The sequence below is a fragment of the Aotus nancymaae genome, unplaced genomic scaffold, assembly GCF_030222135.1.
Source record: "Aotus nancymaae isolate 86718 unplaced genomic scaffold, 86718_ANA_hifiasm-v0.15.2.pri h1tg000006l, whole genome shotgun sequence".
NCBI lineage: Eukaryota > Metazoa > Chordata > Mammalia > Primates > Aotidae > Aotus > Aotus nancymaae.
In genome coordinates, this window is record NW_026988417.1 from 69,968,020 (window position 1) to 69,995,105 (window position 27,086).

Genomic DNA, 27,086 nt, shown 5'->3' on the forward strand with positions numbered 1-27,086 from the left:
AACATATGACAGTGACAATGCTGGATCTTCCTCTGCCTAGTTTTGTGCATTCAGCCTTTCCTCAGGATACACAACTAGAAGTTATTTTCCTCATTGAATTTTATGAGAACAGGAGAAATGCCTGTTAAAAGCCAGGGTTTCCTTAAGATTTCATACTGTTTTCATTCATCTAATCTCCTTGAGTACTGTCTTCATACCAATATAAATTTTGTGAATCTCATTAAGGTACTTGTTAAATTTACTCCGACTTGCTGTTGCGGGGCAAAAGGCTTGGCCAAAAATTTCTATGCACAGGAAGCTTGTTCAGCATCTTGATTTTAAAATTTATTCTATTCAAATTACTGTCAAGACAATTCTCACTTCATACTCACAAAATACATGAGAAGTAATATAGAGAAGGAAAATGAGGCAGGAACAAGTTGTCAATTAATCTGGTACAGAGATTTTTGTGGGAGAGCTAGACTTTGGAACCAAAGGCTCTTAGACCAACAACCATACAGAAGACCTCTCATCTGATTCAGTCAGTTAGGCTAAATTATGTTGCAGTAACAAATTGGTCCCTTGTTTTGGTGGCTTACATAGCAATGGTTTATTTCTCATGCCGGGTTCTTGTCTGTTCCATCCTCTGAAGTCTGCTGCATGCTGCATTGCCTCCAGGACCCAGGCTGAGGGAGTGTCCTCTATTTGGGCATTGACAGCCAGGTGGCAGAGGACAAAGAGACATGCTGAACCCTGAGCTGGCTTCTCAAGCTCTTAGATGGGTCACTTCTATGCAGATTGTATTGGCCAAAGTAAATGGTCATTCCTAAATTCAAAAGGATGAGGATAGAGAATCCTCCTGCAAAGGATGGCTCTGAAAAACACTTGGCTAGGCTTCAGGGCCATGGGCTGGGGAAGTAAATCTTCCTCTAGGGAGGGCAGTGAATATTTTGAATAATAACAGTTGGCTAGATTCCTAGTTAAGGAATCTACTATGAAGCCGAGTCTTTATTTTTAAAATTGTATCCCTGTCTGTAAGGATTTTTCTCCCTCTGTTTGGCCTGCTATGATTCTAGCTGGGCGTAGTAGACTGGTGTGTGTGTGTGTGTGTGTGTGTGGTGTGTGAGAGCGAGGGAGACAGAATGAGAGTGAGTGAGTGAAGAGATAGGCAGCCACAGTGAATTGACAGTGAATTGAAGGCAGAGTGTGATTGCTCCTACTCGGTGATGAGCTTCCAGGGATGGCACCATCAAGTAAGTGATGGCTAGTAACCTTCTGAAAGGCCTTCTGTGCTGCTCTCTGGTGGCCTCAGCAGTGGAACTGTACTCTCTGGGAAGTAGTTGAGGCCATTAGGACGTCCAGCTGCTTGACAGAATGATTTCCCTTGGGACCTTGGCCCTTTGGACCTTTCCCAGCCATCTGTCCCTAAACGCAGATGAATCAGATGGCACCCTTCTTTCCCTTGCTCTGTTTTTCTCTCTACTGAGAGGCCATAGTGTGTAGCATTTGGGTGAAGAATGTGGACTCTGGAACCAGGCTGCTCTGGTTCTAGAGTATCAGTTTTACCACTCAGCAAGCTTTGTGTCCTTAGGCAAGTTCCTTCCCTCATCTGTAAAACTGTAACAGTACTTCCCTCAAAGAGTTACAGATTAAACCGGTTAGTAGGCACATAGTGCTTACGCTGCTGCCTGGAACATTTGTCCTCAATAAAAGTTATCTCTGGGAAATGGTGCTGAACTAGTAATGGTTTTATACTGAAGACCAGGCTCAAACCAGAACTGCCACCCCACCCCACCCCAGTAGGAGCTGAGCAATTGCCCCTTCTCTTGCACCCCTGAACCACACAGGCTTCCCATTCTCTAATCAGAGCACACCTTAGAGGCACAGATCAAGCATACCCTCCATGATGCCTCCACCCATGAATCACCAAAATTTTGGTGATTTTTATTTATTTGAATTGCTGGCAATACTTATGTGTCATCCACATAGTGCTCTGGAGTCCCCACTCCACATTTCCTTAAGTTCCTTTTAAAAAAAGTAACTATCAAATATAATTGTGAACGTAAAAAACAAAACAAAACAAACAAAAAACTTTATTACCTACCATAAGCAATATGTTCTGCTAACCCTTGGCCACATTCATGTATTTTTAGTCTATGTAGCCAGACTTAAGGGAAAAGACTATATGTCATGTACCCTCCATCAATAAACATTTGACTTCAGATAAATTGGACAAGACCTATTGGCTAAGACATGTGTCTGCCTGGCTGTTGCTGTGTCAACCTCCAGTAGGTGTAGACCTCACACCTCCACTTTCTGTCCCAGGCTTCTCTGCCATCGCCACTTGGGTTCTGCGTAACTATACAGACCTATGTGCACATCTGGATGTCCAAAGAAGTTGCCATCCCGGGGGGCAACCCCCATGATTGTTGGAGCATAGAAGGTGGTGGGGTCTACATGGCTCCTCAGTCGACTCTCATAATCTCTCAGGGTGGCACTGCTTGCTTCTGAATCTGTAGTGTCTACTTTGTTCTATCATTGGTTTAATTTACCCATTTCAAGTCAATTGCATTTTTATATTCTAGGACCTAGATACAGAGTGAGTGGGGGAAATTATGGTTTTGGTACATGAACTGTGAACTTAGGACAAAGCTTAACACTGTTTTGAAAAAATATCAGAAAGTTTTGGGCTTATACTGTCTGTATAGATTGGAAAAATGGGGTAATAAGAAACAACTTTAATTAGCTAATATTGAACAGTTTTAAGGATAGGAATTAACCTAAGTATTTCCCTAAGAGTGATTATTTTATTTTATTTTAAATTTTTTATTTTTGTGGGCCCATAGTAGGTGTATGTGTTTATTGGTTACAGTAGATATTTTGATGCAGGCATGCCTGTGTAATAATCACCTCAGGGTAAATGGGGTGTCCATCACCTCAAACATTTATCTTTTGTGTTTCCAACAATCTAATTATACTCTTAGTTATTTTTAAATGTACCCCAAGAGTTTTTAAGAGAATTGTTCAAATAATCACTGCACTTTGTGTAAGCCTAGCCCAGAGGCAGTTTCTGAGAATGTCGTGGAAACTGCATAAACCAAGCTGATTCATTTTTAGATTCCCCTTACATTTGTCACCTTTGCTTTCATTCTTCGAGGTGTTTGGTTTGACTTACATAGGTAGGTAGTCTAAGACTAGTACTTTGGCCTGATAGAATAATTTGATAGTTTGTCTGTTATATGCCTCTTTGTTTTCAAAGCCTTTTCCAATCCTTAGTCAACTTCTTAACCACTAGGGAATGTTGGATTGTCTGAAGTTGAAGCACAGTTTTCTCTCTGAGCCCTCTAAAGAATTTAGTCTTTTAGTTGTTGATAATCAAATTTGCTCCTTCAGAAACTAAAATTCCAAGGTATTTTATGAAATCAAGGCACATAATTAAGATGAGGTCCCAGGTATCAAAATTACTAATAATTAATTTGCCACCACTAGCTGCTGCTCCAAAGCTGACATTTAAACTATGTGAAAAGGACCAAGTCTAAATTGGATTTTATAACCCAGTCAAAGCTGAGGGTGATGAAGACTTTCATTGATTTTGTGTAATGGGATTTATATAAGGATATTGGAGAGTTGGGGATACGGCTGAATATTGCTAAATCCCCTCTTTCTTGAAGAACTTACATTTTTATTCCTCAATGGCTTTTCCTATTTCCTGTTCATTAAGTCAACAAATATTGAGCTCCAGCCAACACCATGCATGAGTGACGATGTGAAAACCATATCCTTCCACTCTCCCACCAAACTAAACCAGAACCAAAATTTGTCTTTGGAGAATGGATCTCCTTGTCACTAAGGTTCAAACTCTTGGAATAAGGTTTGAATTCAGGGGCCAGTTATCAGGATGTCATTCCCACCTCCTCTCTCAAATCATTTGTGATGGTGTACCATCAACCAGTTGGATATTTGAGGACCTTCTCTGTTTCTTGCCCTGTACTTTATGTTGTTGGAAAGCCTACAATGTAGCTGGGGAGGGAAGGCTGAGACTGGGATCATGCTGAACCTCCATGACTGGGAGGATCTTGTCAGACTCTTTTAACCAGTATTCAGCCCAGTGCTTTTTCTTAGTAAACATGAGGAACTTGGCTTAGCATTCAGAAAGAATAAGGCCCACTTTATTTCCCTTCTCTTTCCATTTTATAATGTGATTCGAGGACCCTTGAAAGGTAACTTCCAGCTTTTTTTCTTCCCAGGCTATCTTTCAAAATTTATTTTTTTAGTTTAAGGCAAGGATAAAAAAGACACACCAAAGGGAATTGGGAAGTTTTATTAGAATCCTGATGGAATGTTTTCAGGCTCACTGACAGATTAATTTGTGCCCTCTATTTCCGCTACAAAACATTCTGACTGCCCACAACATTCCACACGGTTTTGACTAGTAGACTAGTACAGATGCTCCTCAGCTTACAGTGGGGTTATGTCCTGATAAACACATTATACTGAAAATATCTAAGTTTAAAACGCATTTAATACACCTCACTTACTGAACATCAGAGCTTATTCTAGCCTACTTAAATGTGTAGAACACTTACATTAGCCTACAATTGTGCAGAATCATTTAACACAAGCCTGTTTTATAATAAAGCGTTGAATATCTCAGAATAATTTACCAAATACTGTATGGAAAATGAAAAATAGAACAGTCGTATGGGTACTTGAAGTATGGTTTTTACTGAATGCGTATCACTTTTGTACAGAAAGTCAAAATCGTAAGTTGAACCATCCTAAGTGGGAACTGTCTGTACTGTCTGTGTTCTATTTAGAGCTTCACATGCATTTCTGCACCTGCCAACTGAGTTGTATGCTTACTGGGTCAGTTGTTTGTTTTCAAACCTACTTATACTAGTTGTAATCATCATGATCACCTAATTTAATTTAATGCTTTATGAATCTATGAAATATAAGGGCAAAAATTGAATTGCTTCTAAATGAGATGCTTTGGAAAGTTTTAGCAAAGGTAAAAATTTTGCTGAAATAAAGCTGCTGTGAATTAAATATATGTAAGACAATTACAAAAAGGTGGAGAAAAAAATATAAGAATCTAAAAAGAGCCTGCATTCAGATTGCATTGAAAACACTTTTAAATTCTGTCTCTACATTAAATAAACAAACTGGAAATTATAGTTGACGCCTGTGGGTTTGTGCTGGAAAGACAGCCTTATTGAAATTACTGTGATCTATTATGATGAAAAAGCCTTGGCCTTTTGTCAAAAAATTGGTGAAAGAATGTATGTTTAGATATTTTAAGGTGAAATTAAATGTTTCGGCTATAACTAGTGTTTTAAAAATCTCAATCTTTAAATGCCTTTTAAGATAAAATGTCCAACTCCTGCTTCTAATAGTCTTAGATTAAGGGAGTTGTATTTAACAAAACTCTCCTGTATTCTAACACATGTGCCCCCTGGTCGAGGATCACTGTGTGTATGGAATTATCCCCACATGGGAAAACGGAAAAAAGGTTGAGGAGAATTACTGGTTTGTCCTGGGTTGAGGTGCACATATCTCACTTGGCATTACCTATATTTAATTCCTTTTGCACCCTGATGTAACTGGTTATCAGTTTTTTTTCTTCTGATACCAGCTTTAGAGATAAAAGGACATTAGAAATGTTGCCTGTTTAATCAGTTTCTCTTATGTTAGTCTAGAATAAGGGGAAATACGATTTTGGAAGCAAAATAATTTCATTTTGGAAAGGCAAAGTTATTTTAGTGATCTCTTAAATTATTTCTTTAAGGTGCACATACAGACACCGCCCCCCCCCACCCATCCCCGCCCCACACCAGATAATGGATAACTCAAAGATGTACTCAATCTGTCTGGGAAGGAGAAATTCTCTCATTATGTGTAGAGAAAAGCTGGGACCACTTGGTTCCTGGGTCTTTGCATTTATTCAGGTGCATTGGCTTTTTGGCCCACGTGGTGCATTCCAGCTATCCTTTGCTAATCTTCCATCAGCAATTTGATTTAATTTTTAATCCCAACCATGAAAAAAATTATGTGTTAAAAAAGCAAGTAGAAAGTTGTTTTTCTATTCCAAAATAGAGGGAGTGGGAGGAGAAAACTTAACAAATTTGAGGTTGAAATGTGTGATTTCAGGGGTTTGTTTTTTTTTTTTTTTTGGTCTTTAAATATACTTCTGGAATGTTTTCACTTGCACATTGGTTTTGGCACTAAACCCATTGCACACACTGCTGTGGTTTCCTAATTGAAATTGTGCAATTCCACATATTTTTCTGTGATTGCATTTCAGTGGGTAAAAGTTGATCTTCACAACAACTTTTGAGGTGCATTGGTTGGATATTATTCTTGACCCAACACCTTCACCTCCTTTTTGATGGATCAAGACTCAGACTTCCTCAAAGTAACCACTGATGATCTTAAGGCCAAGTCTTCTCTGACTGTTGTTTCCATCCTCTTCTGCCATGTGGAAATACCACTCCAGGCTGCAGAATACTGCTGTCAGATAGAACTTTCATGATGATGGAACATATTCTACTATTGCATAGTGGCCACCACAGGAGCCAAATACAGCTTTTAAACACTTGAAATGTGGCTGGGTTAGCTGTACAACTAAAATTTTTATTTTTTTTAATTTTAATTAATTTACACTTAAACAGCCACATGTGGCAAGTGGCTACCATATCGTACAGGGCAGCTTAGGAATATAGTGCAGAAGTAGTTATAGTCTGATCTTTCTCTTTTTTCTAAGAAAAACTTTTGTTGATTTAATGAAAATTCCAAACATACACAGAAGTAGAGAGAATGGTATAATGAATCCTTCTGTCCCATCACCCAACCCAGTTATCAATTCCTGGCCAATTTTTTTTTTGCATTTCCCCCTCCCATTTAAATTCATGGCCAATCTTATATCATCTATTTACCATTCTCTCTAGCCTCTTCCCTCCCCTCTCTAACCTATTCCCTCACTTCTCCCAAATTATTTTGAAGTGACTTTCAGGCACTGTATGATCTCCTTTTGCCAAGCTGTTGGCATCAGGCGGAGATACTTGAGGATCTTCAAATATATCTGTGATTTAAAAAGAAAAGATGAAGTATATGGATGGTAAAAGTTATGATTTGACAAAGATGAAGTCATGAGTATACAGATAGGTGATACTCCGTATGCATGAGCTGTTTCATCACCATCATCATCATCATCATAAAAAAATCCAAGTTTGAATTCAGATGGAAGTTACTGTGCCAGCCCTCACTTACCTGTTCTTATCTTGAACTTTGGGTTTATGCATAATTTAAAACACTTAAAACATTATTTCTGTACAATATTTATCATTGAGCTTTATTGACTGCCAGCAGTGCTGTAGAGTCATGGGACGTTTAAAAGCTCAAAAGAAACCTAAGGATCATTTTAGTCTAGTCTCCTCAGAAAGCTTAGCTCCAGAGAGAAGTGACTTGATTTGAGCTCATATCAAGTGGCCCAGTGCTTCCCGTCATTTACCATACTTGCCAGAACGACTGACCCACTGAGGTAAAACTTGGCATTGCTAAGTCATTTCTACCTAGCTTTTAGAATGATAGATTCTTATGACCTCTTTGAGAGCAGAGATATTATGCCTAAGTCTGCTTGCTTGGTATTGCAGATACCCTTGTTAGAGAGAAATGTTTTTGTCATTAATAGTATAAAGGACATTTATCAGGCGGGGTGTGGTAGCTCACGCCTGTGATCCCAACACTTTGGGAGGCTGAGGCCGGCAGATCACCTGAGGTCAGGAGTTTGAGACCAGCCTGGCCAACATGGTGAAACACATTGAAGGAAATAATGCTTGCACCAATGATATTTAAAAGTGCGTTTTTTTTTTTTTCCCCCACAACATAAAGCAAGAATTGTTGCTATGCTTTTGTGGTTTAATTTAGGAGTGAATAATGATTTTCTCTCATGATAGAGTGCAGAATATGTATATTCTAAATTTGGAGCCCTATACATGGGATCTTAGGATTTAAAGGGAATGGTTTTGTGATGGTAAAAGGATCTTATATCATCAGAAATGCTCTCAGGGCTTGGCTCAGCTGTCTATTGATAGAAAAAGATAATGTGCTTTAGAAAAAGAGCTATGTTGAAATTTTTACCAACATTCTGATGAACAACTGCAAGCCTTCAGCTATAAGAGGATGCCATTTCTTCTACATGGTTCTGTCTTTAGTAGAGTCTGCCCTTTGTGTTCCCTTAGGCTTTTGTTAGCCATGTTCCTGGGAGAGAGGGAAAGTTCGTTTTTCATCCCATCATCTGTGTTGCAGTTTAGTCCAGTTTGCTTTATTCCATGGTGAGTAGAGAGAGTAAGTAGTTGGTTAGCGCCCTACATTTTAATGTTACCACAACTCAAGGTTTATGCTAGTTTTGCAAATAATTCTCTCATGAAATCAATCTTTTCTCCACTTGACAAGAGACAGTTGAATCCACAGTAGGGCTAAGAAGATGATTTAGGAAGATATTTGGTCAAATCAGTTACCCTGTGTTTTCCATGTAGGATAGAGACAGGAAACTATTAAGGCTTTTAAAATGACAGTGACCTGATTAGGCAAATACAGCAACTATTTTCAGCAAAGAGGCCACAAGACGAGTATAGCTGAATTTTTTTTTAGTGTATAAAGTTTACAGATTTTGCAATGATTTTATAATAGACCAAATTTAAATCTAACAATAATACATCCTGAAAAAGAAAATTAAAAATTCATGTAATCAGCCAGGCATGGTGGCTCACACCTGTAATTCCCAGCAGTTTGGGAGGCCAAGGCAGATAGATCACTTGAGCCCAGGACTTTGAGACCAGCTGAAGCAACATGCCGAAACCCCATTCTACAAAAGGATACAAGAATTAGCTGGGTGGTGGTGCTCACCTGTTGTACCAGCTACTCTGGTTGCTGAGGTGGGAGGATCGCTTGAGTCTGGGAGTTTCAGGTTGCAGTGAGCTGAGATTACGCCACTGTACTCCAGCCTGGGTGACAGAGGGAGACCCTGTCTCAAAAAAAGTTTTGTAATCTAGATCTCAATTAATGATTACACTTTATTATAGTGAGAAAAGTACTTAACCTGGCCTGTAATCCCAGTGGTTTGGGAGGCCGAGGCAGGTGGATCACTTGAGGTCAGGAGTTCAAGACCAGCCTGGCCAGCGTGGCAAAACCCCGTCTCTACTAAAAATACAAAAATTAGCCAGGCATGGTGGCTTGTGCCTGTAATCCCAGCTACTTGGGAGGCTGAGGCACAAGAATTGCTTGAGCCCAGGAGGCAGAGGTTTCAGTGAGCCGAGATTATAGCACTTTACTGCAGCCTGGGTGACAGAGTGAACTCCATCACAAAAAAAAAAGAAAGAAAAAAAGAAGTGCTTAACGTGATATAGCTATGACATTAATAATAGAAATTTCCCTAGCTTTTTCTCTAGTTAATGGCCAGTGGTTTATATACAGTTTTGGTAAGCTTCAATTAGGTTCTGTTTGAATTGTTGATGGCATGTTAAGATGGTAGTAAGGGAAGCAAATATGTAAGGTATCTATGGATGAACTTCATTATTTAGTTCATTTATTTGAGGGAGAAAAAGTACCAAAAAGGCAACTCACATTCTTTAGTTAAACTGCTGGAAAAACACGTGCCACCTCTTGGCTCTGACTAGGAAATGGGGGCCTGCTGCTTCTACAGTCTTCAGTTTTTCAAAGAGAGACGGACATTTGGAATTTGATGTGAAATTTCCACATCTGATAATGTTGGCAGCTAAATGTTTTAAAAATACTGTGTGGGTCACATAAACACATTTGTAGGTTGAGTCTGCCAATTTGCGATCTGATTTCCATTGGAAATAAATTTATTTGTTTTTCTTGTATTTGAATAAAGGAACCATTAATAGGTTTTTTGGTATGCCTTTTAGAATGATTTAACATTTGAACAATTTAAGCTTTTTTGTATTTGTGTGGAAAATGTGCCTGCTTTTAAAATACAAGCAAAGCAAGTGCTTGAACTCTGATATTAACACGTATAGATTGGTTGAAGACAACATCAAAACTTTTGAATTGTTTTTGTAAGAGGATCTCTCCAGCACCGGTCTAGCCATAAGGGAGCAAACTGGGAGAACCAAAAGTTGATGTGTGGTGTGGGCAGGCCCACGGCTGAGGGAGTGGGAGGGATTCTAGAGTGTGTGGTAGCCAAGCAAATGTGGCTCCGCAAAAACGTGCTATATATAGTGAATGGGGTTGGATTTTCTATTTTTGGTTGAGTTCCAATGACAGTTAGTGGCTGTTCCTACAGGCCATGAAATTATTTATGAATTTGGCAGTGGGATGATAAAGAATGCAAGTGGTTATAGGTAGAATAAAGTCTGTTACCAAATTCCAATACATGATTCGTGCTAGAGCCAGAAGGGCCTTCAAAGGTCACCTAATCAAGGACCTTCCTTTAAGATGAGGAAACTGAGGCCTGGGGAATTGAGGCTTAAATTTCCCATTAATCCTTATTGAGGCCTAAGGACTTAAGTTTCTTGTTAATCCTTCCCTGTACAGCTGAAACCCAGCATCCTCCTTTCTTTTTCTCTCTTCTTCCTGCCTACACAAAAATGCATTTTCCAGGAACTATTAGTGACAATTAGAGTCTTAGAAAAACAAAAAAAGGCACATGTTTTATAAGCACACTGTTTAGAAAACATCTTTTTAAAAGGTGAATTTAGCCTGTGTTTCCAATTATTGGAACATTTTTATTGATAGAATTAATGTTGTTTTGTATGAGTTTTGAGACTCTTCAGAAGTCTACTCTTTCATAACCTTTTTAAGAAGCAAAAAGCCAGTGAGATCATTAACAGTAAAAGAAGAAAGTATGGCAAAATTGCTCTTAATTTTACAGAATGTCCTAGTGGTGGGTTGAACCACATGAAAGTTGATATCCAGCCATTTCTCAACTACAAAAATGGTAGCTTCATGTGATTCAAGATGGTAGCTTGAACAAAATGGTAATAAAGAGTATTGAGGTATCTTCCTATTCTTAAAGAAATCCATGGCATTTTACATGATCATTGCATATTCCACCCCTCTCAATTTATTCTGCTCAAATACTCTTATGCTGGAGCATTTTTACTGAGGAATGTTGAATTGGAAGTTAAAGGTTCCATGTGTACATGTGGAATAGTCTTCTTCCTACATGTTATGTTTGGCTTGAAACATAGTCTTCTTGCCTTGAAGAAAAGACTCCCTAGCTAAAGTCAGATGCTGGATTTGTCTCTAATTTTTCAGGCCAACAGAAGCAAGCTGGCAGTGGAAGTGCTTTCATGCTCAGTCTTGGTCAAGAGCACAATAGTTTCATATGTAGTTCTTAATATTACGACTTGCACTGAGGATCTGGGACTCTTGAAAACATTGCCTTATTATAATTATATCCTAATTCTGATTTGGGAGACAGGGTGAATGAGCTTACAGAGAGCAGTATTGAACTTTAGACCTTTTATTTTGCTGGTTTTCTAAATTGAATCCACAGAATATTTGTTTGGCCAAACCAATTTTTAAAAGAAGTGGCATTTTAGCATTTTGGATATTATAAAAATAAGTATAAAATATGAGCCATTTGAACCTCACTTTGAAAGTTACAGAGAAATTTGAGAAAATGTTGGGAACTCTGAATCATATTTCAGGCTCCTAACCAAATGATTTAAATCTTTGACTTAGGGCATCAAGGGAATAAGAAATGTATCCATGCTAATTTTTCTTAAGAAATTAGAAAAAAGAAATTCACACAATCCATTTGATAGGAGTAGGGTAAACTCTACCAACTTCATGGTACGTAAAGATTAGAGTGTATCACAGCTGAATAAACACAACCAAGGAGCCATCACAAACAGCAACATAGTAATGGGATTTGTCTCTACTACTTTAAACCAGAGGGTTAGTTAAAAATTCACTTCTGACATTTCTAGCCCTTTTCTGACTATTAGTTAAAAATTCAAATGCTTTACTCCAGTTCTTAAAAAGCATTTCATGATACTTATTTATGAACTGTAGTTCTAAAGGGCCCTTTTGTTGGGTTTTCCAAAAGAAAAAAGGTATCGGAGAGACTCAATCTATTTTTTCTCTCTTATTTCTGCAAAAATCCTCTTCCATCCTTCTGTTCCCTTTAGAATAAATAACGGCTCAGCTCCCAGCATGGCATGCATGCCCTTCCGAGACTTCATGCTTCTCTTCCTACAGGCTCCATTAGGCTCCCTGCTGGGCCCTGTGTATGTCCCCTTCCTTTACCTCTCTGCTTCTGCATTTCACCTAAATGCCTTTCTCTTTGGCCTGTTTCCAGTCTCTCTACCTAGTCATCCTTCAGGACTCAACCAGGCAGAGTTAGGAGGACTAGTTTTCTAAATACTCACTTACCTTAGGCTTCTGTAATCCGCAGATATCATGTTGTACCATAATAGTTTTCACGCCTTATTAATTTTTGTATCTTAAACACAGCATAGAGTAGTGGCTAGCACAAAGGAAGTTATTCAGTAAATACTTCAAAAGTAATTGTGCACTTAACAGGCTCAGGTCTCTTGCTATGGAGAAAGACTTAGTCAGAAAACATTACTGTGGCAAAACATCCTAGGAGATTGCAGAAGAGAGAATTTAACAATCTCCTAAATTTTCTCCAGGAATTCTTTTTTTTTTTTTTTTTTTAAGATGGGGTTTCACCATGTTGGTCAGGCTGGTCTTGAACTCCTGACCTCAGGTGATCCGCCTGCCTTGGCCTCCAAAGTGCTTGGATTACAGGCGTGAGCCACCACGCCCGGCCTCAGGAATTCTTATAGTTATCAGTATTTAGTGGTTGAGCATCTGACAACAGGAGGCTTTGAAGGGCTGAGAAATGAAGACATGGAATGAATTGACTTAAGATTTTAATTTTCATTTCACCTGTTTTCTAGTCTCAGTCCAATTTTTCTCAACCCTGGGTTGCTCAGACCATACCAGTTGTATTGGACAGAGTGTAATATAATTTACTCCTATCAATCAGAAAATACTGCAGTGACTGGTGATGCTGCAAATGGTGTAGGTAGTTCTCTTTGATGCTATATTCAGGATCTTCCCCGGGCTTATTTTTGTTAGTAATTGAAATTATGTGTATAGCAATGACTCCTGAAGCTGTTTTGTATGGAAATTAGTGGGTTTCTTTCAGCATTTTCATTTTCATTACTAGCTTCCAGAAAACTACCAACATGCTTGATGAAAGTTCTAGAAATAATAATGTGAGAGGTGGTTATTCATTAGATATCTTTGTCTTGTGGAAGTGGGGAAACAGGAATCATAGGAAGAATAAGTATTTACATTTTAAAAGTTTATATATGATATCTCTATGTATGTCTTATATAAACATATATAAATGCCCAGCAGAATTGACATTGAATTGATAGAGGATAACATTTTAAATATTTTCTACTATGGAATTGCTTAATATGGGAAAGACTATACTAGGTGCTTACATATTATCTCAGTTGAAACCATTAAAAACCTACGATATATTAATATACCAAACCTATGAGATGTTAATATTACATACATTTTACAAATAAAGATAGCGTCTCAGAAGTAACTTGCCCCAAAGTCATTCCCCTAAAATGTGGCAGAGCTGGAGTCTTTACTTCTGACTCCCAACCAGTGTTTATCACACTAGTCCATGCTGCTTTATTTTTAATATTAATTATGGAGAGGCTTTTTTTTTTCTTTGAGCCTATCACCTAAAATATTGAGATTTGAGTACTAAGTTTAAGAATAGCACATAGACTTCATGCAGACATGTCTGCAATGTATATTGGTGAAAGCAAACACTGATTTTTAACATTTATATCTTTCTATACGTTGTGGAACAGAATATTGAGGAGGTTGCTTTAGCTAAGTACTTTTGAATTGCGACCTTTGAATCTTGTTTTAAGCACAACACTTATGAAGATGCCAAGACTTTATAAACTTCTAAGAAGGGTAGTATTCACTTGAGAAAGCAGGAAAAAGGAAACCACTTTAAAATTAAAACAACTTTGGGGCTATTCATCGATACACTGTTCATCTTTAAGGAACATGGTGAAGGTCTAGGTATAAAATGCCACGTGGATGTCACAAATGCCCCATACAGCTCTGCGTGGTCTTCTTAAAAACAGACCTTTTAAAATATGAGGATGTTAGTTACTTTTTAAAAAGCACTTGTTAACTAAAGATGGCCAGTGGTTCCACCAGATACCGTAAGCTCCAGGTTATTATGATCCCCAACTACCATGAGTTAGTGAGGGTGAACATCTTTTTATATGGTTTTTGGCCATTTATGTTTATTTCTCTGCAAATAACCTATTCAAATCCTTACCTTCCTCCACTACCCACTCCCCACCCCACCAATTGGGCTATTTCTCTTTATCTTGTTGAGGTTCATCCTTTATTGTATATGCAGATATCTTCTCCTAGCCAGTCATGTATCTATGCTTTTGTTTTTGGTGTCTTGTTATACAGAAGTTCTAACTGTGTCATCTTTTCTCTTTGGTTTGTACTTTCGGTGTCTTGTTTTAGAAATCTAGATCACTCTTGACTGAAATTCACTTAATTATATTTAACTACTAATTTGTCTTTTGCTTGGTGGTTTAGAGGGGGCAAAGAACATAGCAACTGTTAAGAAACACAGTTCATTCACTCAGTCGGAGAGGTCCTGAACTAGTAAATTAGAAGCAACTCAAAGCAAAGAGCTTGGAACCCAAGGCATGAAAAGAACACTTAGGAATCCAGCCTTTTTAGTTGGGACAGGCAAATAATGCTCTGTGATTTGCAGAAATGTTTATGAGATAATTAACACCTAACTTGTAATTAGCAATTGAGTACAAACTGAGCTAGATGAGAAACAAGCAAGGGAACCCTTAAGTTAGTGATAGGGTCGTTAACTAAGGTTGTTCATGTTTGCTGTTTTGAGGGAGATATCCCATTTTAATACTCCTTTCACTGGGTTATTTTCTGATTTATAGATTAAAATTCTCTTATCAAGACAATAATAAGTAATAATACTGGGCAATCACTCTGCAAGGCACTGTGTCTAAACACTTCTTATACATGATCTCATTCCGTCAACAGTCTTAGGAGTAGATGCCATAATTAATGCCATTTTGCAGATGAGAAAACAGGCTCAGAAGGGCTAATTAATTCTCCCAAAGTCCACAACTGGCAAGTAAATGGTTCCAGGATTGAAGTCAATTCTTTCTTATCTCACAGCTGCCCAAATGTGATTGTTAACACATTTAAAAAAATAGAAAGCAGATGAGAAGAAACCGAGTGGTGAGTAGTTGAAGTCAGTGATGGGGCCTGTTCTGCTTTAAATCAAGTATTGTTGGCACGCCCTGGGAGAGTTAGTTGCTCTTAAAGTTTCTGTAGGACTTTATCACTTAAACCCTGTGGGGGCCGGGCGCGGTGGTTCAAGCCTGTAATCCCAGCACTTTGGGAGGCCGAGGCGGGTGGAACACGAGGTCAAGAGATCGAGACCATCCTGGCCAATATGGTGAAACCTCATCTCTACTAAAAATACAAAAATTAGCTGGGTATGGTGGTGTGCACCTGTAGTCCCAGATACTTGGGAGGCTGAGGCAGGAGAATTGCTTGAACCTGGGAGGCGGAGGTTGCAGTGAGCCGAGATTGTGCCACTGCACTCCAGCCTGGCACCTGGCGACAAAGTGAGACTCTGTCTCAAAAAAAAACCCTGTGGGGGAAAAGAAAAAAGCCAAAGTGCCATCTCTCCTGGGGTCCCTGCTTTTCTACATTCACTTTGCTGCTTTCTGCCAGGGTGACAGAGGGGTTTGCCTCTTTCCCAGCCCCAGCCTTGTTCCACAGCATCCCTTCAGTCAGTCAGGTCCAGAGAAACGCACTTGTTACTGTGTGTGGTGCGAGGAGACTGGGTGTGGCTTGCAGCGCATGTGTGCATGATCCAGCATATGTGTGTGTGGAGCATCCGCACAGCGCAGGACGCGGGAGCCAGCTCAGCCACTGATACCCAGAGGAGGGCCCTCTCCCAGGGCTCTTCATCAGTCTTTCATCTCTCCACACAGTTCAGCATGGATTTCCTCAGGCCATCCCAAACACAACCTTCCATTTTGGTGAAAATTTGTCTCCTGCTTTTTGTGTGACGCAAATTAAGCAAACAGCACAGAAACCAAAATCTGTTTATTTGGAAATAATCTGAAGTGATTCGCAGGTATAATTTCATAGTGTTAAAGTGGGTTAAAATCCAGGCCTTGTTACTTACTTGCTCTGAGACCTTGGGTGAATTTCTTTGTATCTCTGTGACTTCGTTTCCACATCTGTGAGAATGTACACTTTAATACATTTTATGCACCTTAGACCAGTGCCTGGCATATCAATAATACCTTCTGAATATTAGCTAGTTTTAGAGATGTAAAGCAGTAATCCACTATTTCCAGAGTGGTGGTCCTGGTACTATTTCAATACACTTCACTGACATTTTATATTCTTATCTCTAATAGTTTTGGTGATTTGATAGCACTTTTACCTTTCCTCGTAAGTCAAGGCATTTTGTGGTCTGTAGAGAAGTAGGCTTTATTTGAGCCCCAGAATACTGCTTCTGGCTTTGGATCTGTGCTTTTCCAGCAATCTTTTGATCACTCAGATGTCGTCCCTAATTTGAGCCTAAAGAATTGGGTTCTCTCCCCTCTCGTATAGGTGGTGTTCATGAGTTCTACCCACTAGCAGCTGAAATTGGGATTAAAAACATCCCAGATGTCCTGTGTTGACTTCCTAATTCCTTTTCCTGTTGACCTCTTTCCTTCTTAAGATTACCCCCTTTGCCACGGTACTGGTCTGCTGTTTAAAGGTTGGTGACTCATGTTGAGCCTCAACACTCTGCCAATCCCTGTACCGGATGCTGGGGAGGCAAAGGGAAAACCACTTCAAGTTTTTGTCACTAGACATTTCGTAGAGTGTTAGAGCAGGAGAGACTTACAAAGAAACAATCTCATCTAGCCCTTTCATTTTATAGAAAAAGAAGCCAAGACCCAGGAGAGTGAGTGACCTGCTTAAGACCCATAGGCTTAGAACTAGAGCCAAATCCCTTGACACTTGCTCACACTACAAATCCAAGGACAGTAGAACCAGGCGTTCTAGATAGGTCATTTGTAGGCAAATTCTTCAGTCATTTCCCACTGGCCAGTGGAGAAAACCCAAACTGCCCTTCTGGTTACCGATCTTGTGTTTAGGACCCTGGACATTGGTTAATTTATCGTGAAAAGAATCTTGCCGTTGGAGCTAGGCTGCAGGTGGAATAAATCAAGTTTATCTTAGGTCCTCAGTGCAGTTGGATATTTTATGGTGAGCCACCATTTGTAAGAAATGTGAGTGCTTGGTCGGGTGTGGTGGCTCACGCCTGTAATCCCAACACTTTGGGAGGCTGAGGCAGGCAGATCACTTGAGACCAGGAGTTCAAGACCAGTCTAGCCAAACTGGCAAAACCCCATCTCTACTAAAAATACAAAAATTAGCCAGGCATGATGACACATGCCTATAATCCCAGCCACTCAGAAGGCTGAGCCATGAGAATTGCTTGAACCCAGGACATGGAGGTTGCAGTGAGCAGAGTTCACGCCATTTCACTCTAGCCTGGGTGACAGAGCAAGACTCTGTCTCAAAAAAAACAATGTAAGCCCTTTTAAAAGGCTTATGGAACACAGCTTAGGTTACTGTTGGTGCCTCTTGTGTGTGTATCTCTAGGACTAAAGAGTAACTAAGGCCTTACAGACAACATAGAAGATGGTTGGAAAACTCTCTACCATCCCAAAGTGTTTCTGCTTGGAGCATTTTTGGTTAATTGGTATACTTTCTACAAAAATGAAGTACTTCCCAAAGCCATTCCCACAGGTTTTTGTTGCAACTTCAGTCTACTTCTATTATTATTGCTTCAGGTTTTCAATATATTTACTTATTAATTCAATTAAAATAATACAAACTTATTACATGTTAACATAAATAACATTGTTTTATGAAAAATAACTACATTTTTCAAGTCAGAAAATTAGTGAGCTGAGATGCATTGTTGTACTTTGTGCAAATCTCTTTAATGTCTGACTTAATAGACAGCTGGGTCGTCAGATCTGTATTTCATTCACTCTGATGCAACGTATTCTTTTGGTTGAAGTACATGAAGAGCCAACCTCACATAGATAGTGGTTTGAAAAGGAGGAACTTGTATACCCCTAAAAGGTTCTTGGGGAGGCCCCCACGGATCCTCTTACCAAATTTTGAGAACCACTCTCTTTAAAGTAACTCTTCTGCCCCCTGTATCTTCTATCTTCAGTCTTCTCTTAGAAGGAGTTCTGAATTTCCTACACATAACTTGGAGAACGAAGGATAACTTTTGTTATTTTGAAGTCAGGACTTTTAGTGACTGTGTCCTAATAGTATTGTGTAAGGTAACACTATAAAGGAAAACAAAAAAGGGATTTAAGGCAAATTCAGGATAGTGTTTGTACAGAGGGAGAGCGATGCCATCTCACAGGGTGCTCTGGGGCTTCAAAGCTTTTGGTAATGTGTTGTTTTTTGGGCTGGGTGTTGGGTATGTGAGTGTTTGTTCTATTTTCTTTACATGGTAAGGACATGTTGTAAAAGATAATGAGGTATCCACTTACATACTTAAACCTCTGGTTTTTAGTACTTGAAACAACAATGAATACAATATTTTGTATTCAACATTTTCTGCTTATTTGGTGTGTATCTCTTGTGTCTTTCTTTCTTTCTTTTTTTGAGATGGAGTTTCACTCTTTTGTTTCCCAGGCTGAAGTGCAGTGGCGCAATCTCAGCTCACTACAACCTCCACCTCCCGTGTTTAAGCGATTTTCCTGCCTTAGCCTCCCTAGTAGCTGGGATTATAGGCATACACTATCATACCAGGCTAATTTTGTATTTTTAGTAGAGACAGGGTTTCTCCATGTTGGTCAGGCTGGTCTCGGAATACCTGACCTCAGGTGATCTGCCTGCCTCAGCTTCCCAAAGTGCTGAGATTACAGGCGTGAGCTCGGATTACACACCTGGCCTGTATCGCTTGCATCTTTAGAGGTCCGATTTAAAAAAAATACTCCTTTTGATACCTGGCTCACCCATCAGAGTTATTTTTCACTTCCTGTACTTGTGTTAACATAAGATCTAAGGCTTGTGATTCCCTAATTGTTCCATGAATACACTGAACTGGAGACTCACAAACTCAACTATGGGGCTAGAGTGATGAGATTTTTTGGTGTCTAAATGTCAGGTGACAATGGCTTTCCACCGTTTTAAGCCTCCTGTGTCACATTGATCCTGGCCCTTAAGGACTAGCTGGTTGTTCTGCTTTCCTATAGAAAATAGGCTGATTTTGTGGTATCTAAACAAACATAAAGTTGCACTTCTTGGAAAGGGTAGTCCGCTATTTGACTTACGTTGGGAGCCATCCCACTCTGTTGTATCTTCTTGTTTGGCGTCAGCATTTTAGACTTTTGTTCTGATGACCCAGTACCTCTAATGAGGTTTTATTTGAAGTCTGATACTCACTCCAACATAGGCTTTGGCAACCTTTAATCTTTTACCCCATTGCAAATGTTAGAATCCCATAATTTAACAACTAGAGTTTATGTACCTTTCCTCAATGACCCTTCTCCACCCATCTATATTATAGATAATCACACTGAAAATCAGAGAAGTGATGGTCCCTGTCACTTATAGCCAGCCTAGCTGGAATAGGATTGGAAGCCCTGGTGGATGTTTAGCTATGGAATATAATGGTTAAAGTAGTTTTTTATGTGTATGTGCTTATTTGCCTTGAGGTAGATAAGCCCAGCTACACAATATAATATGGAATGAGGTAGAGAAAGAAGAGGATAGTGTTCTAAAGAAAGCATTTTTGGTGGGAGAGAAATTTAAACCATAGTAAAAAGCTGGAGAGAGAGAGAATATGGCAGTAAATAATATGTGACTTTGAATTTTTCATAGTTTGATTTTAGAATGCTCTGCCCTTTGTTACACTTACAGAAATATTGTTGCTTAAGTAGATGACATCTGAATATGGTTTCCAAGGGCCTGAGTAAACTATTTGTAATTACCTCATGGGTTGTTAGGAAATCAGAAAAACAGGTATTTTATATTGGTGCCATGGTGGCTAGTGGTTGAACATGTGTTCCAAATTGCAAGTTGCAGAGAAGTACATGTAAAGGAATGTGAGTGTAATTAAAATGCCTTCAGAAATGGGGGTCTAAGTAAATATTGTATTTATTAAGTGAAACAACATAAGTGAAATTACCAACTAATGCCTAGCTCAGGGTAGGCTTTAAAATAATGAATATTAGTTTCCCTGAGAGCAAAAATATTGCTAGTTGTAAAAGACTTATTTTTAAATATAAGCTCAGAAGTGGATAGTGGAGTTTCATCAGTAAGTCAATATTTTTTTATTAGTCTAATTTTAATATCTGGGTAATGAGCATTTTTAGCCTTCTCTAAAAAGGATGAAGGAGTGAATCTGGAGATGTCCTCTTATCCCAAAAGGTTGGTCTTTTTTTTTTTTTTTAGGATAATTAAGTTGGTAAAATGGCTTATCAGTTCCTTGCACATAGTAGGCAGAGATACAGAAAAGATTTCTTCTTTAGCCTATACTACTGAAAGGTTGTTTTTTGTTTGTTTTTGGTAATACAAGGGTATGTGTGTTTACTCCTCAGTGGTCCATAAGAAGCCAAGGAGGAAGTGGTAGGAATATCTGGTATGTTAGTCATGTGGTTTTAGTCAGTCAGGACTGCTAACTGCATCCTTTTTTGTTTTTCTTTGCATCTTCTATGTAAGCTTTGATTGATTTTTCTCTTTAACTGTTTCTTATAGCTGTGCCAGAGAAGATTAAGGAAGGAGACTTGATAACCCTTGCTCTTAGATGAGTGAGAGAGAGTAAGAGTGATTGCTGTAGGCTGCCTGACCTTAACCTGCACTCTCTGGGTTAGACTTGCTCTGCGTCTTTTCTGTGAGAAACATAAGACATCCATTCCAGCAGTTGTTGGTGGAAGTCTCTTCTTGGATTCTTCCTTCTCTTGTTTCCTGCTGTTTCCACTTCCTGTAGTTCCCACGTTGCTTTCCTCGTGTGCTCTTACTTGGTGGAATAGGGCCTGTGCACCGTGACAACCTACGTCTCCAGCTGTTTCTCAACTTGGAAGTTGGTGACTTCTGTAGTGTGATGTGCTTGGACGGGCCATGCATGTCCCTTGATGGCCAACACACGCATCACTCTCTGGTTTATAAAAGGTTGACCAGAGGTAACTTTTCTAGGCTCCCAGGCTCTACTAATGTAGTGGCCGGAGCTTTGGAGGTAGCCTACTTGACTTTGACTCCTGGCCCCACCACTTACTTACTGCATGACCCTGAGCATCTTAATCTCTTTAAGCTTCATTGACCTCCACTGTAAAATGGAAATAATAATGGCACACACCTCAGAGGCGATTGTGAGAAGTAAACGAGACCTATGTAAAGTACCCAGCTAGTGCCTGCCATATATATATATATATATATATATAATATATAAATTTATATTATATTATATATTATATATATTTTTATTATATATATTATATATATTTATATATTATATAAATATGTAATATACTTATATAATATATATTTATGTTACATATATATTATATATAATTATATATTTATATTATATATTTATATAGTATATAAAATATATATTTATATTATATATTTATATATTATATATAATATATATTTATATGTTATATATTTGTATTATATATTTATATATTATATATAATATATATTTATATTATATATTTATATATTATATATAATATATATTTATATTATATATTTATATATTATATATAATATATATTTATATTATATATATAATTCTGCTATATATATAATTCTGCCAAAGTTCACAAGTATAAAGCTCTTATTATATATATATGATGAGCTTTATACTTGTGAACTTTAGCAGAATAGTTATTTCCTGAGAGCAAACACACCTACAGCGTTTGACCTCTGCACTACCGTGTCTCTCCCTCCCCACAGCTGATTATGGCTACGTGTAGGGAAAGGTTCATACTGAAGCATGTGGCTGGTGCGCTGACATCTCTTCTCTCCATTTTCCAAGGGCCCTCTTAAACTTCACCTCTTCCATCAAACGTACCATGGGCATTCCAGCCCATGATGAATGCTCCCTCCCATGACTCTCTCTCACTGTGCTGCTGCTCCATAGCAGTTGTTTTTGGTTGGGGAAGTCAGGTTATATAGACTTTGTGAGAAATAAGTTGCTACATTCATTCATCCTAAACATACGGCCCTGGCTACTTGTGATGTTGTGGTATATAAAGTTCAAAGTAAGATCAATAAGACAGGGTTCCTGTCCTCAGAAAACAGACATTCTTTTGTGGTCCTGAAAGTGTACTGCTAGATGCAAGATGTGACCAAGGACCCAAATACAGCAGACCTTTATAAAATAAAAAGCAATGGTGTCTAATTCAGGGAGCCAGGGAAGGCTTAGTTAAGAAGGTGGCATTTTGCCTGGAACTTTGAGGATGAGTAGGATTTGACAAGTGGAGTTGAAGGTGGAGGCATGCTGTGTGCGGAGGTTGGTGTGCTTTGCAAAGAGTCAGTTGTCCGGTTTAGGGTATGGGCGGTGGTGGACTTGGAATCTGGAAAAACTGGTTTGAATGCTGGTTCTGCCATGAATTGAACTTTTAGTTTCCTCCTCTGTAAAATGGAGCTAATAATATCTACTTCACAAGTTATAAGGATTAAATGGGAAGGTTTTTTAAAGGGCAAACAAAGGGCTGGATGTGGAGTTCAGGAGTTCAAGACCAGCCTAGCCAAAGTGGCAAAACCACATCTCTACAAAAAAATACAAAAATTAGCCACGTATGGTGGTGGGCACCTGTAATCCCAGCTACTTGGGAGGCTGAGGCTGGAGAATCACTTAAACCTGGGAAGCAGAGGTTGCAATAAGCTGAGATCGCGCGATGGCATTCCAGCCTGGGAGAGTGAGAGAAACTCCATCTCAAAAAAAAAAAAAAAAAAAAGAGCAAACAAGCACCCAGTAAACATTATTTTCCTGATGGTTGTGGTGGAAGGAGAGACATATTGAGAAGCTTGAAGGGCAAACCAAGCATGGTGGCCTTGGATTGGAGTGCCTTGTTTGTTTTTGCTAAACCATACTTAGTATTGTGGTATTTTCATAAATGTTTGATAAAATTGTTTTTTGATTGATTGATCAAGGGAAATGGCAGACCCCTCTTTTTTTTTTTTTTTTTTTTATTCTATGGATAAAATAGTGGTAGAGCCTGTTACCTTTTTATCGTTTTCTGGGTATATTAACCTTCATCATATAGGTACTTCTAGCGACTTTAAACTGATATGTTGAAAAGGTATTGATCTACTTTTCCACCTTGATCCCAGAATATGAGGTGAAGTATGAGGTGCATTTATTGGTGCTGTGCTCTCCATGGGGATTAAAGCCTCACAAATTTGTCTGTCCAAATACATCTGGTTTTGCATGTGTTTGATTAGTGTTCATGCATGTGAGTTGCGGCTGTCACACTGTCTTCTGAATTATTAATATCTGGGCTAAAGGGTGGCTAGGAAGTGGAACTGAGAAGGAATCCTGGGGGATTCCTGCCAAGCCTTGTTTCCTTATATCGGTGGCTGCAGCTGCCACATTGCGCTAAACCCACTCCCGGTAATAAGCAACCTAAGTGTGTACATTTGGTGTAGTTGTGGCAAAAGAGGTTTAACTCTGTGTAGCCATGATTACAGTGAGATACATGGTCTGACCCTCTCTATGTGGGAAGGGATTTGAGGCTTGGATTTTTCTCAAATTCAAATGGGAAAGTAGTTCTTGTTTTCGCTTGTGTAAGCATCACTTATTTCCCTTAGCCTGCCATTCACTTTATGTGAATAATAATTATTCAAATTGACCATTAGGCTTTGGGAGTGTTTAATGGCAGCCACCTGGATCAGTGCCTAAGACTTTGCTAATTCTGGTCTTTCTTTTACCCTCAGTCTCATTTAACTTTTTCAGTTTTTCCTTCCTACAGATTGCATGGATTACAGCAAGGATCTCTTGCCAAGCTATAATTTTTCAAGTTTTGATTTTAGCTTAATGCTTCCCAGTAATCATGCTATCAAGACTGTCAGAAACATATTCTCATATCCCATAACTCTTAATATATTGATCTAGGAGCATTGATGTGGAACTGGACCCCATCTTGATGAGAAGTCTGGGCTGCTGACCCAAACCTTTTGTGCTTTGTGGTAACAACATGAGTGAAAATGTAACCTCGGCTGTTGCACATATTTTATCATCTCTTTTTGAGAGCTGATGGGGTGTATAACAGATCGTTGTGTGCAGTCGCGTTTTCCCAATGTTCTACTTGGGCCCTACTTGGTTATTCAGACATATCAACATGATAATAATGATAATGAACATGCCTCTTTAAGAGACATTTTTAGTGGACAATGGAGAGGGTGGAGAGGACTGTGGGAACATTCTTGTGAGCAGCAGCATGTGAAAAGGTTTGTTTAACGCAAGAAATCCAGCATATAAAATCACCTATCAATAGGATAACTTTGAGAGAAGAGGAAAATTGTAATACAGCTTCTTGGGCCTGCTTTCCTAAGCACAACTATGTGTGAAAAAACTGTAAACCAACTTTCTCTTACTCCTAGATGGATGCTTTCACAATGTGCAGTTAACTTTTGGTAAGGCAGAAAGTTGTCTCTGCTAGTGGGAGTTATTTATTTTTTAGGGGTTAATTGGTCCTATTTTTTGAGAAGGAGAACAGAGTAAGGAAGGAATAAGAAAGCTTTAGCTTGATTAGAATGGCTGAAATTGTAGCCATAACAAATGGAGTCCATTTATTAGCTTCTCTACAAGAGGTGTACTTTTTTTTTTTTAATGCTCCGAAGGAAGTTTGCATCAAATAGCTTATCATTTGGATGGTTGCCCCGGCTAGTAATCTGGGTTAAAACCTTGGCTGAGGCAATTCTATACTTATGATCCCTTGGTCTGCTGGTCTGGTGGGAAGATATGTTTGTAAGTACACTAGGGAGTAGGAAACAGAAAATTCTTTCATGACGTGGCTGCTCAGTGATTGTTTCTAGATCTCTCCTCCATGTGACACTTGAATACTCAGTAACAGATTTTGGGCATAATGCTTCCCTTTAGGGAATATTTCCAGTAAACTGAAAAAGAATCAGTTTTAAAGTCTTATATCCTCTACTCTTAGTTTTCCTTTAGCTTTTCTAGTTCATTGATTTTCATGCCCTTTGGGCCTCTTTCATTTTCCTGTTGCCTTCCTTGATAGATTATACTTCTTTCTCTCCTCCATCTCCACTCCTTTTCTGCAACTATTCAAATCTTTTTTTTTTTTTTGAGACAGTCTCACTCCGTCACCAGGGGCGCGACCTCGGCTCACTGCAACCTCCGCCTCCCGGGTTCAAGCAATTCTTCTGCCTCAGCCTCCCGAGTAGTTGGGACTACAGGTGCGCGCCACCATGCCCAGCTACTTTTTTTGTACTTTTAGTAGAGACGTGGTTTCACCATGTTGGCCAGGGTGGTCTCGATCTCTTGACCTCATGATCCGCCCGCCTTGGCCTCCCAAAGTGCTGGGATTACAGGTGTGAGCCACTGTGCCTGGCCTTTTTTTTTTTTTCTTAATTGAGATGGAGTTCTGCTGTTGCCCAGGCTGGAGTGCAGTGGTGCGATCTCAGCTCGCTGTAACCTCCACCTCCCGGGTTCAAACAATTCTCCCACCTCAGCCTCCTGAATAGCTGGGATTACAGGTGGGTGCCACCCCGCTTGGCTAATTTTTGTATTTTTAGTGGAGATGGGGTTTCATCATGTTTACCAGGCTGATCTGGAACTCCTGTTCTCAAGTGATCGCCTTCCTCAGCCTCCCAAAGTGCTGGGATTACAGGCGTGAGCCACCGTGCCCGGCCCAGATTTTATTTCATCTTACCATGACCTAGGGCAAAACTGACCCCCTTTAAGGAAGTTTTACGTTTTTGCTCTGGTCCACTTTCATCTCCATTGTCTAACCCTGTAACTTTTGTAGTATATTTCATCATGAAACATTTCAAAATCATCTTCTGTTTTACTCAATGACTTATGTCCCTGATAAGACTCAAATTCCATAAGAATTTTTGGCAGTTCCTAGAATTCTTGTTACAAACACAGCACCTAAATATTTGTAGTTTACTTTCGTTATTGGAAGACTTCCTCCAAAGGCAAAGGGACTCTAGCTTGTTGTGGTTAGCTGCCCTTATCAGATTCAGTGTAAAGGTTTGCCTTGATAGCCTGAGAGGGATCTAGTTTACTATGCTTTTACTAAGATCTGCCTTTTTCTTCTGGAGACAGTTGTGCGTTTTTTTGTTTTTTGAGCTGGGGAAATTCGAACATTCATTATTATGTCTTATCCTAAATTTACACGGAGAAATATGGATCTTGTAATAATGTATACTTTGGTAGGCAGAATCCTAAAATGGCCCCAAGATCCCAGTCCCCTGCTGTACATGCTCTGCCTAATCCCCTGAATTTGTGACTATCACTCCCACAGGTAGGTTATGTTATAATGGCACAGCTGTCGTTTAGAAAGGAAGATTGACCGGGTGGACCTTATCTCATTAAGCAGTCCATTTAAAGGGATCAGACTCTTCCTGAAGAAGGATATTTGAAATGTGAGAGGAATACAAGGGAGGTTTTTCATTGCTGACTCTGAAGACAGGTGACCTCGTGGCTTGGAACTGTCAGTGAGCTTTCGGGGCAGAGCACAGCCTGACAGTGAATAAGGATAGAAGGCCCCCAGTCCTACAGCTGCAAGGAGTTGAATCTGCCCACATCTGGAATGAGCTTGAAAGAGGGTGTTTCCCCAGAGCCTTGAGAGGAGACCCTCCTTAGCTTGGCCCACACCTTGATTTCAGCCTTGTGATAACCCAGGCAGAAAGTCCAGCTACACGATGCCCAGACTTGTGACCTATGGAACTGACTGCTAATAAATGGATGTTGTTTCAAGCCACTAAAGTTGCAATAATTTGTTATATGG

At 39.2% G+C, this 27,086-nt stretch overlaps 1 protein-coding gene across 4 annotated transcripts in view; it reads left to right on the forward strand.

The window, feature by feature from the left end:
• Window positions 1–27,086, forward strand: part of SEPTIN11 (septin 11) — a 98,951-nt gene that overhangs the window by 16,855 nt on the left and 55,010 nt on the right. Inside the window, exon 1 of one of the 4 annotated variants that reach the window (XM_012446920.2) lies at window positions 1,191–1,232. The exons of the other annotated variants lie outside the window; for them this stretch is intronic. Coding sequence (XP_012302343.1) covers window positions 1,206–1,232 — 27 coding nt within the window. The 5' untranslated portion in view covers window positions 1,191–1,205. Of the gene's footprint in view, window positions 1–1,190; window positions 1,233–27,086 lie in introns of those variants that run through there. 4 annotated transcript variants of the gene reach the window in all.